General features: G+C 44.9%; 1 protein-coding gene across 2 annotated transcripts; it reads left to right on the top strand.

Moving 5' to 3' along the window:
- Positions 1-9,996: 9,996 nt before the first annotated feature.
- On the top strand, positions 9,997-12,312 carry ATP5PO (ATP synthase peripheral stalk subunit OSCP). Of its 2 annotated transcripts, none has more exons than XM_080613107.1 (7): positions 9,997-10,074; positions 10,208-10,258; positions 10,372-10,482; positions 10,873-11,002; positions 11,119-11,231; positions 11,757-11,843; positions 12,133-12,312. In XM_080613107.1, exons 1-7 carry the CDS (start codon positions 10,039-10,041, stop codon positions 12,244-12,246), a joined length of 642 nt encoding a protein of 213 aa, XP_080469233.1. In that variant the 5' UTR covers positions 9,997-10,038; the 3' UTR covers positions 12,247-12,312. The 2 variants fall into 2 exon arrangements, with proteins under 2 accessions (XP_080469233.1, XP_080469234.1); XM_080613108.1 differs by having other exon boundaries at positions 10,024-10,068.
- The last annotated feature ends 93 nt before the right edge of the window (positions 12,313-12,405 follow it).

The raw sequence follows: 12,405 nt of genomic DNA, 5'->3' as shown, positions 1-12,405 counted from the left end.
ACTGCAGTCACTATACTCCTCCAGGATTCGTAATGTGAAGACATACCTCTCTGTTGTAGAAAAGTCTGATTCTTCTGGTTCCACCATACATCCTAAGATGTGTCTACAATAGGACGGGTTAAGCTAAAACTGAATTCCTGATCCCTTCAATAATAATTGTCGTACAAACCACAGTCTTACTGACTTCATCAGTGCTGCCATATCTGCAAGTGTAAATGAAGCGTAATGCAGCTGTTCATCTCAAGACCGTTGTGTATTTTGACAGTGTGGTTTTCCCCTCTTGCTTCCCTCTTTGCTTGGCTCGAACAACAAGTCTGTCCACTGATGTGCAGAATTAAAGCACATTGTTCAGATGCCAGAAACTATCTGCTGCCTTTTATCAGCTCTTTTGCACCCCTCCCTTCTAGCCACCTGCTGACAGTATCAGTAATGATATTTAAAAAAAAACAAAACAAAACAAAACAAAACATTTTAGGTGCAGAGATTTCAGAACTATTCAGAACTATTGCCCTGTGTAGAACCTTTGCAGGGATCTATTTTGCCCTCAGACAAGACAGCTCTTAGTTCTGGGTCCACACACCTGAAGTGAGCTGCAGATGCCATCTTCTCCATAGCTCTGGGGACCAGGATCTCTGCTGTTTGCCTTCTGTAATAACACCTCAGCTTCTTATAGAATAGGATTGGTTTTCTCTTTTTTGTGTGTGTGCGCATGCAACAGCTGGTTATGCAATCATTTCGGGGAGGGGGCTTGGCAGGCAGACTCCACTGAAATCACACTTATCAGTCTAAAAAACCACTACTGGTGTTTGTTGGATATGTCTCGTCCAACAGTGCTGTGGTATGGATGAGCCTCAGAATTATCGCAGAATGTTGAGTAAATGTCCCTCTTTTTGTGTACACAAACACACAGTTCTCACACCAGTGCTTATGCCAGTCAAAGAAAAAAAGTGTGTAGGAGGGGTGTGGGTTACATGCATTATTCTGTCTGTCACATCACCTTCGTTGCCTCATTATTTATTTATTTATGCTAAAGCCAACCTGTATTCCATCTCAGGCATGGCAGGTGTTTATATCTTGGGAATCACGCCCACATTTCATATACCTGGAGCTCAGCTCAGCCTGGGGTTGCTTGTGATTCCTATTACAGTTGCCAGGAGCTGCACATGTCCATCTGGGAGGCAGCATCCCTCAACCTCCTTGGTGCCGCGTCTGCTGGCGAGCAGAAAATGCATATTTTATAGCAGAGAAAAATAACTGGCAGCCACCCTGCCACACCATAGTAGCCAGCACGGTGCGTGATGTATAGCATGCTGCCTAGCAATGTTGCTAAGCAACGCAGCACCATCCAAGAAAATCCTGCATTAGCTTGTAGTGGCTGGTGGGGTGGGTTAGACGTGACACTTTGCACACAGAGCGATGTAGAGAGAGGTGTGCTTTGCTTAAGACTATTATGGGCGTCTCCGATCACTGATACGTCTCCCCTATTATTCTCCCTGCTCTGATGAACTGCATCACAATGCACCGTGCGCCGCAATAATTTTCTGCTGAAAAAATACCTCCCCCCCAACCCCCACGCTTCCTGTTTCTTAATGCTCTTCAAACCTGATTTAGAGAGTAGCGAGTAGTGGAATTTTACAGCTACATCCCATGATGCTCTTGCTCTCAATTCCATGGCCTGGCTCATACCTCAAACTAACCGTAAAGTCAGATCACAATGATGTGACTCACTATTATAACTAAAGATAGATCTTGTCAAAAGCAGTCATGAGCCCTGGATGCTACAGATTGTTTATTCAGCGTCACGTTTTGGGGTGGGTTCTTTTTTCTCCCTCTCCTGACACCCTAACTTTTCACATTCTGGGGTCTATCTATCCCATGTTAGTGAGTATTTGGGTGAGCAGGCAGGTATGGGCACACGCTTTTGGTGATCTGGAGGAAACATTAGACTGCACAGCAGTTGAGCCGTGGGTGTGAGTTCTGTCTCACACAGGTCCCAGGTCAGAGCTTCACAGTAGCACAGTCTGGGGACTCCCAAACACCATGTGGGCATGGGGCAGGACAGCCACAGGAAGGATGTAGAAATATTTTTAAGAGGGGTTTCTTCTAAGCCTAAAAATCTTTTTTTTATTATTTTTTTTTTAATGTTCATATACCAGGTGTTTCCCAGTGTGAGCATTCCTCTGGAGCACATTCCACACAGAATAAAGCAGTGCTGGTGCAGGAGACAAAAAGAAGCACCCTAGAAGCACCAACCAAGACAAGAGGGATTCTCTCTCCAAGATCAGCAGCTCCTGCTAAGGCCACAGAACGGCTCAGCATTGAACAGGAGCAGGTAAGCGGCAGAACAGATACGACCTGCTCTGTTGTTAGCCACCCCGACCTCCCTCTGTGGCATTGACAATGACCAGGCAACAGGGAATTACAGGCTCTGGTGAAGCTCCATGGGCGTAACATCTCTACAGGGCAAAGACACATGGGAACTGGGAGATACTGTCTTTGCTCCTGAAGGTGCAAAGTGATCTGAATTCTCACCCCCCCCACACACCACACCCCCCCAGCCTCAACCACCCAAGCACAGGGAAAGGAGGACTGAATTTTATTACTCTATAAACATAGATATGGAAACTGGCAGGTGAGGGAGCTGGAGAGAGTTCTTTGGACATACTGGATCCATTTCAGCTCTGTATAATTCCACTAGTGTCAAAGGCATTACATCAGGGACAAAACCAACCCATTATTTTTAACCTGGCCATTTCCTTTTGTGCCCTTCATTCAGGAAACCCATATGCAAGTGCATGATTTTAGTCATGTGAATATTCTCACTGGAGGCAGTGTGACTGCTCATGTACTTAGAGTCAAATGCATGCATATATACACACAGGACTGGGGCCTAAAACAGCACTGGAGGGAAAGACGAAAGAAAAGCAGTGTAGGAAAAAGTAAAAGTAGTAGTAGGAATAGAATCATAGAATGGTTTGGGTTGGAATAGGTTCAGGAATACCTGAACAACAGTGTACCATGAAGGTTCGTGAAGAGTGCCTCTCCACTTGGGTAGCAGTAATATTTCTGGCTATGTTTCCCCATTTAAGCTTGACAGTTTCTCTGAAATCAGCAGGATCTTTAGGAAAGCATTTTAAGGTATGACTGCTGCAAAGGGAGAGGGTGGGGGTGGTGAGGAGAACAAAATACCCCAAACGCTTCTAAATATTAAACAAAAAACCAAAACAAAAACAAAAACAAAAACCACAACCCAAAGAAGCCAGTTATGCAAATGTCCTTTGGGACTGCAATCTATGTCTGTGACTTTCATAACCTTGTCCTAATTTTCTCTCCTGCACTTGCAGGGAACACCCTAGGGGTCTTTATAAGAAGCCTCAACATACATGATTTTCTGCACTGCTTCTGACTTCACATTTCTGCTGTTCCTCAAAAACCATGACTTCCAAACACTAAGAATTATGATCTCTAACCAGTGTCTTATGTCAGCAGTGCTCTACAGAAATCTTCTGAACAGCAACTCTTCTATATTTATATCTTGCAGCAATGTAGAACCCAGGAAAACATCAACCAAAGAAATTTGATGAATTCAGTGTTACACCCAGACTATTTTAAAAATCCCTGTTTGCAATAGCACTGCTTTCACAACTTTACAAAAACCTTTTTTCAACGTCCAGCTGCAAAATTAAATGTAACGCCAAATCTCGTCCTATCAGGTTGAAGCCTTCAGCATGTGATTTGAACAAGGGTGACTCTCACAGATATCATACCACATGATAAGTGATTCAATGAAGCTCCTGAAATGAGAGAAGTTACTCTGGTTTGCAGCAGAGTAAATGAGACCAGGTTTGCCATAATAAATGAATCCATAAAGAAGATGCTCACGTAGACTGTGAAACAAGCTAACAAGTGTTAGAAGACTTGCTGAATTCATTTGTCATTACTATGGGGTAAGAACTACTAGAAATAGCAATGTCTATGACTTCTAGAATAGTCTTCAATTTCTCATGCTCATCCAAATGAGGGAAAACATCTTTATTTTTTCAAGCGCCATGCCCACCAAACTTCCTCTTACTTGCATGTGGACTGTTCAAATTCACTAAAAAAGCAACTGGCTTAGTTCTGTCCCAACTTTCTGTTTCGGCTTTATGTATTTGCCATTCAAACAAGATAGGCAAATCCATGAAATTCATTTCACAGAACATTGAGCAAAGGGAATGTGGAATAATGTTCTTCAGTTTCTGACATATGATCAAATGCAAGTTTGCTACAAGGAAAGAGGAGACGTGTAACAGCCTTGAAATGGATAAAAACCTTGCCACAATAACCATAGGTAATACATGCAGAAAGTTATAATATTAGTATTGGCTTCCCCCTTGTGGTAATGAGTAAGCTGTAGCCCTAATATGTAACCGGAATCTGCTGAGGCATCTGTCTAACACAAAATGCTGCAATATGCTCACTGGGCAAGATGCTTGCATCAATGCAAAAGACAGGTTAATTTCAGTTTGAGGCAGACACGAAGATCTACATGTGGTGAGTGGATGGCAGGCTGGGGTCTCAGTTCTGCAGAAATACATCTGACCTCTGAGTATTTTGGAGATTTACTGTGCTACAAACTGGGCAGGTACTGGCCCAAGTTTAAACTGAAGGAAGAGAGGTCTTCCACTTGAAAGGGCACTTTCAGTCTTAAATGAAAAGGTGGTTCATGTTCCAAATCTGCTCAGTCAATGATCTCTGCTGATTCTGCCACGTCAGTGGACATTTCTGTGACAGACCTCAAGAACATGGACCAGCACCTCTAATTCACTACGTACATTAACATTCTGACTCCAGAGGTGAGTCTATGTTAACATCTCATTTTCCACAGCAGTGTTGGAGCAGGCATGATGAATCTCCTCTTCGTTATTTTCTCCATAGCCGCTCGCACATTACCACAGTCTGACTGACATTTGTGAATTTACAGTCTTTTTTTTAATGACAGCATGTGTGAGAAGGTATCATTGCTATTAACAAAGTGTGCTGCATCAACACAATTTAAAACTGTTTACAAAAGGATGTTGGTCTCATTCTTGCTTTTTTACAGATGGGGGAACTGAGGCGCAGAATAATTAGAAGCCAATCAGCAGGCCCAAAGCAGAGCTGAAAATAGAACCCAAATCTCCCTAGTCTCAGTGCAGTGTTCTAACTGCTCCTCTGCCATTGTGTGAAATGATAAAGCTCAGCTATTAGTACTACCTACACCAAAGTATGTCTATTATTGGCATATTTTCCCAAACCAGTTCTTTTTACCCTTGATATTTTATGGACAACCTCTAAAACAGCCAAATGTCCAAGTGTGCCCACATCAATTTTTCTAGCATAAAGCCTTGCAAATCAGTGCTTATTTCACCAACCTATAAAAATCATGTCATAGCTTAGTCTTAAATTTTTTTTCAAGCTTTCTAGGTTATCTAGAGTGTAGATTTTTTTTGTAAGTCTACACTTAAAAAGTGTAGATATTTTGCCAAGAAAACTACAAATACTTACTTATGTTTTTCTTCTCCTTTTAAAACAGATTACTATGGTAGCATGGAAAATAAACTGGAACACCATGAGAATCCAAAAAATATCACAATAATATCATAAGAATTAATCATTTTATCATGTGAGAATGCTAGATTTAAACCTCCTTGGAGGACAAGAAAACACAGGCATAGGTGCTTGATTTTGCAAATAGGAGAGTATTCTGATGCCAAGGTCAGTGAGTTCAGTTGCTTAACTCAGTTAGTACTGCTCCTGCTCCTATTTTGAACAAGCCTAACCATTTTTGTGGTTTTACAATCATTCTTCCCCTTTGGGGGGGAGGGGGGGCGGAGAAGAAATGTTTACTGTCCCTTGACATTGAACATTGAATGGAAAACCCTTTTCTTCATGGCAAAAAGAGCCAGATCCTCCCCAGGCAGCAAGATTTTAGTGGGTGGGTCACTGTGTGAAAAGGCTTAGTCCCCAGGGAGTCAGCATGACAGAGCACTTGAACTTACCTGCCAGAGCGGAACTGCTTATGGAGCAGAGGTATGGAAAACATCCAGGTGAATTAGATTCAGCAAGAGTACCAGCTGTTCCTGTGGAAGATAAAGGGCAGGCCCTGGGAGACTGGAAAAAAAAAAAAACCCACAACAAGAACCTTCCCTCACAAAAATGCAAGAACAAAAACACAGTAGCAATGGGGAGGTGAGTTTGGTCATAACTTTTCTGTGTGACATTCTCTGAGCTCAGCTCAAGACCAGGAGAGGAAAACTCCTCCACTTCTTGTAAATAACATAAACTTTCTACAGAGGAACTTGTCAGGAACTTGTTTGCAGCTACACCCTGGCTCCTCTGGGACTCTCCCATGCCGAATCTCAGGCTCAGCCAAAGGGAAACAGCCGGGTGCAATTACTGATGAGCAGGTGCACAACGGCATTCAAAACAGGCCAAAAGCTCATGTTTCAGGTGAGTTGCAAGGTAAGGGAGAAAAGTATTCAGTGTTTTCAGCATTGCTTAAAATTTTTGTGTCACTAGTACAATTACTAGAGGTTTTTATGAGCAGTGGTTTTTGGTTTGTTTTTTTTAAAGGAGTTGACCATAGTCTGATAGAGGGTTAGTTTGGCATGTTTTGTGGCACTGACTTGATATGCTCTCATCACTGTTAGGACCTCAGATGTCTTGTAACAAATCTCATCTCCTTTTTACCTCTACATGCTGCAAATTATCTGTGGAATGGTCTAAGTCTTGCTACAAGTTCTATGGCATCTCATGCAGCTGGGCCCTCATCAGAACACGTCCCACCACTATCACAGTTGAAGGATTATCACATTCTTTCTAGAGACATGAAAGTGCTGATTACAGTGAACTCTGCAGCTGTTACGCTTGAGTGAAGTCCATGTATCTTCAATATAAGCACACGAATGCATCTGAGAGTACCTAAACTCAAACCAGTTATTTTCAAAATTTCTCAATAAAAGGAGAATTAAATGTTTTGTGTGATTTCAGTTGTAGTCTGTCTCAACAGGAGAAAAATATGACATTTATAATATCACCACATTTATTAAGAAAGAGTGCTTTAATGTTTCAATCCTTCAAGCACTGAAGCGGCAGACCCACAAGTAAAATATTCTTTCAGGCGCTTCTCATGGAAGAGCTTGTAAATATTCAAGTGCTCACTAGGTGACCAAATTGAAACCAGAGACAGGGGTAAATGTCAAATAATTAGTGACTGGCAGTATGGGGAGTTTAATTGCTTTCTAGAAGAAAAGTAACTCCTAAAAACACCCATACAATGATGATGGAGGAATCCATTATTATAACAGGAATCCAAATACAAGAACAGGCTTTATTAGGATTTAAACTTTCCCTCCAGTATAAGGCATAAAGGTACAAACTGTTTAATACCTGTGGGATTTTACTTGCCTAAAATTAACCTGTGAGAGATACTCTGATTTTAATTCCTGAAAGTGCTACCAGGATTTGACCCAATCCCTAGTTCATTAAAGTACCCTCGGCATTCAGTGGTTTGACTGGCCTCAATAAGCCATGATTCCCTGTGCATTAAAATGCTACAAGATCACAGAGTGCTTCAGAATTACACTAATAAAATTTTGGATATGGAACCCTACTTCAGATAAATCCATTCTCTGCATCATTCCAAAACTTCAGTGGATGCACATTATCACAAATAAAAAATAGATAAGTTTGATGTTTTGCTAAAGAAGAACATTCTTCTACATTTTAAATACGCTGTTCTTAGCACTGTAGTTATAAAAGTTATTGGGAAGAATGGTGTTCCACCAGGCTTGAACTGATCATGGCCTATACTTGTGCCTTTGAATGACACCACAGTACATACAGCCAGAGATAGAAGAGGGAATTAAATTCTGATATCCAGAATAAAGTCTGTTGGTGATAGTGTCTTATTTCTGGTGGAACGGTAAACTGTATTTCCTAAAGAGCTTTACTCTAATTCTCTGGGTTTTGACATAGCTGAACCGATCACTTCGCTTTCAATTTGTAGCAACAGCAACATCTAGTGTTTAAAGTCGTCCCTGCTTTTCACTAATGCCATGCTTTGTATTTCAATAGCTGCACCCAACTGAGCTACTCACACCACGGAAAAATAATTACTTGGTAACAGCTCCTCAAAGCAGGCAGGCGTTTTATCTTCTCTTACAAAAAAGATAGAAGAATTAGGGAAAGAAAGAGTTTAACCGGTCAAGATAGTTCATTAGTGGGAAGGATCTTAGTTGCTCAAGGTCACACAGAGACTGCCAAAGTCAAGCTGCCTACCCTATGCTTTACCTGGAAGATTGTGTCTTTGCCCCAGGAGATGTTTGGATCTAGTTTATCTGAGGGGAGGAAATAGCTCATTGCATTTCAGAGGTAGTTTCACTGTGCTAGAGGGCAGCAGAAATGTCTGTGAGGAAATAGCACAGCTGACACTCTTTCCATTAAAAGTGTCACTAGTGGCTCAGTGTTAAGGCCAGTGTTGTTTAACATCTTCATTGATAATCTGGGTGAGGGGGTCGAGTGCACTCTCAGTAAGTTTGCAGACAACACCAAGTTGGGCAGGAATGTTGATCTGCTGGAGGACACAAAGGCTCTGCAGAGGGATCTGGACAGGCTGCGTCAATGGGCTGTGCCCAATGGTGTGAGGTTCAACAGGGCAAAATGCCAGGTCCTGCACTTGGGCCACAACAACCCCATGCAATGCTCCAGGCTTGGGGAAGAGTGGCTGGAAAACTGCTGGTGGAAAAGGACCTGGGGGTGGGGATTGATGGAGCTGAACATGAGCCAGCTTGTGCTCAGGCAGCCAAGGTTGCCAGCAGCATCCTGGCCTGTATCAGCAATAGTGTGGCCCGCAGGGCCAGGGCAGTGATCGTACCCCTGTACTGGGCACTGGTGAGGGTGCACCTCAAATCCTGTGTTCAGTTCTGGGCCCCTCACTACAAGAGAGACATTGAGGTTTTGGAGCAGGTCCAGAGAAGAGCATCGAAGCTGGTGAAGGGTCTGGAGAACAAGTCTGATGAGGAACACTGGAGGGAACTGGGGGTGTTTAGTCTGGAGAAGGTTCAAGGGGACCTTATCGCTTTCTATAACTACCCAAAAGGAGGATGGAGTGAGGTGGGTATCGGTCTCTTCTCCCAAGTAACAAGTGATAAGACAAAAAGTAATGGCCTCAAGCTGCACCAGGGTATGTTTAGATTGGACATCAGGAACAATTTCTTCACAGAGAGGGTGCTCAGGCACTGGAACAGGCTGCCCAGGGAAGTGGTGGAATCACCATCCCTGGAAGTGTTCACAAACCACATAGGTGAGGCCCTCAGACATGGTTTTGTGGTGGACTTGGCAGTCCTGGGGTAATGGTTGGACTTGATGATCTTAAAGATCTTTTCCAACCTAGCTGATTCTGTGATTCTATGAAGAACTCATGGGACACTCTCTCCTGGCGCATCTGAACAGGTAGATACGTATGGGTGTGAGAGTTACAAGACCCTTACAGTAATGAGCCAAGGAGATGAGCCACTGCAGCCTGCAAGGCCCTTAAAACTGCCTGGACCTCTCTTTCCATCCCATAGACCCTCCACCTGCAAAGCCATAGTCACAGGCATGGGCAGCTGAGGGGCTGGGTGTAACTGCGTGCAGGTCAGCCACAGGCCCGACTGAGGCACTCTAGGGGACCCACTACCCTGGTCACTCTGGTTCCCCCTTCGCCACATCCCGCACCACAGACCCTGCCGGAGGACAGCGACCTTCAGCACCAGGGTGTGAGAACGGGCAGCGAAAGGAACGTTTCAACTGGAGCTCGATGGGTGCTGAGGAGAGGGACAGCTAACAGTGCCGGAGCGGGGCGGGCCTGAGGCGATGGGGCGGCCTGCCCGCCCTCAGGAACTACAGCTCCCGACAGGCACTGTGGAAGAGGACGGCGGGTAGAGAGCGGCTGGGGCGGTGGCTGCCGCTGCGCATGCTCAGTGCCCCGCCGCAGGGGCCGGGTGCAGCGGTGACCCTGAGCGGAGGCCGGGGAAGATGGCGGCGGTAGCGGGGTTCTCTCTGAAGGTGAAGGTGGGGAGCGGGGGTGGCCCTCCCGTGGTATGGGAGGACAGGGGAGGGAAGGGACGGCACGGCGAGGCACGGCATGTCGCGCGTGTTCTCATACTCATTTCCCAGCCCCGTCTCTCCGTTTTGTGCCCCTCAGGTGCGGCAGTTGAGCACTTCGGCGGCGAGGCCGGTCTCCAAGCTGGTCAAGGTGAGGGGAGCAGGAGGGTCACCAGCGGGGCCGCCGGTGTGGCGAGTGGCGGGCAGCAGCCGGGTCCCCGGCTCGGCGCCGGTCTTAGCCCCCGCCCGGTCTCTCGCCCGCAGCCCCCCATCCAGGTGTACGGGCTGGAAGGGCGCTATGCCACCGCGTTGTACTCCGCCGCCTCCAAGCAGAAGAAGCTGGAGCAAGTGGAGAAGGAGCTGATCCGAGTGTGGGTAAGGGATTCTACAGCTTGTGTTCGCTGAAGCTCTCACGTGGGGTGGGAGGCAGCGAGGCTGCTGCTTGCTAGGAAGGAGGTGGACGCGGTTCTTGCGTCTTGAGACTCCCACTCGGAGCTGGCCAGGCGTGGGTGCTGCCTGCAGTGCACACCCACTGTTAAGGTGCTTGGAAGAGATGCAGGAGGAGCATCAACTCTAAGAAAGAAACCTGCTGTAAATGAGCTACACCTGGAGCTGTTGTTTCACTTCCCATCAGCTTCAGACCTCTTCATTCTTTCTCAAGGAATGACCATGTTGCTTGCTTTGGATAGTCCAGTTGGGCCTTGTAATGCCTGGAAACTCCTGGCCTTCATTACATTGTTTGTGTGTCTTTGTGTATCTTATTAGACCCTTTTGAAGGACCCCAAGCTATCCAGTGTTGTTATGAACCCTCACACCAAAAGCGCAGTTAAACAGAAAGCTGTGAGTGATGCCTTAGCAAAAGAGAAGATGTCCCCTATTACTGTCAACCTGATGAGTGAGTAACCATTTGACTTCAGAAAAACATGTAAGGCTAGTTGTTATTACTGTTAGCTAACCAAAACTGTTTCTAGTGGCTGCTTTAAACCCTTCCAATGCATCTGCCTCTTCCAGATTTGCTGGCTGAAAACGGTCGCTTGCGTTACACACCAGACATTGTCTCTGCATTTGGGAAGATCATGAGTGCATACCGAGGAGAAGTGGTGTGCACAGTCACCACTGCACAGGTTAGTTAGGAACCTCCAGATCAAGCTCCTGTGGTGATGGAGAGAGGTGTACTTAGCCAGGAGCACTCTGCAAGCCTGCAGCCAGGCTGGAGCTCACTATCAAGTCCTCAGGCACTCTCCAGTGCTTTACATGAAATCATGTTTCTTCTCAAGCCCATGGTCTCAGTTGCTAGAAGCAGCAAAATTAATCTTTTCTTGTACAACCTATATGCTGTTGTGAGACAGATCAGGATTTTACATCAAGTCTGTACTTTGGCAGGTACGGGTTCCTGATGCCATCTGAAGATGTCAGCATCAAAAGTTTGCACAAACACAATGTTTATGAAGTTAAGGGGACACAAAGTGACTGCGGTGTTTCTGTGCTGTCCTTCAGTTTTTTGCCTGTTCAAGAAGGCTGCTTAATTTCCCTGCCTGGTGCACGTGTTTCTCTTTAGAAGAATCGGAAGAGAAAATCTGGGCTCTCGTTATGTCTCTTGGATATTTTCAAGTCCTTCATTTTCCTTGTCTTCTGTTCCTATTTTTCAGCCCTTGGATGATGCCAGCCTTACTGAGCTGAAAAGTGCTCTGAATGGATTCTTGGCTAAGGGAGAGGTCTTGAAGCTGGAGACCAAGGTCTGAATTTTTGATTTGTAAATAAATCTCAGCAGGTTCATGTTAAGCTGGGGTTCATCTCCCTGATCTTAAAATAGTAATTCCACTGAATCCAGTGCTGTAGTACATAATCTGTACTTTCCTGATGATGCTTTAGTTACCAAAATCTGAACTTTGGAATACAGTGACTGCAAAGTTATTTTAAGGCTCTTTTAAAAGCTTTTTTTTTTTTGTTTTACCAGTGTAAGAATTGTGTGCTGAGCTCACAGAGTTTTGCTAATAGAATTTCTGTTCAATGTTTCTCCTTTAGACTGACCCAGCCATCCTTGGTGGCATGATTGTCAACGTTGGGGAGAAGTATGTGGACATGTCAACAAGGACAAAGATCCAGAAACTCACCAAAATAATGAGAGAGACGGCCTAGCACACTGTCCTTATCACTCACAGTGAAACTTGTCAGATGGAAACAATAAACTTATTTCTTCTTGAATAGGTGGGGTGAAGTGTTTTGATTCAGGAACCAGCACTAAGGGAGAGAGGTGCAGGTGCAGTGAGTTTTGCTTAGTTCTTGCTGAGCATTTCA

This window comes from Psittacula echo (genome assembly GCF_963264785.1).
Source record: "Psittacula echo genome assembly, chromosome: 3".
Classification (NCBI taxonomy): domain Eukaryota; kingdom Metazoa; phylum Chordata; class Aves; order Psittaciformes; family Psittacidae; genus Psittacula; species Psittacula echo.
The sequence above is the reverse complement of the archived record's forward strand: the minus strand, read 5'-3'. Positions and strand labels throughout refer to the sequence as shown.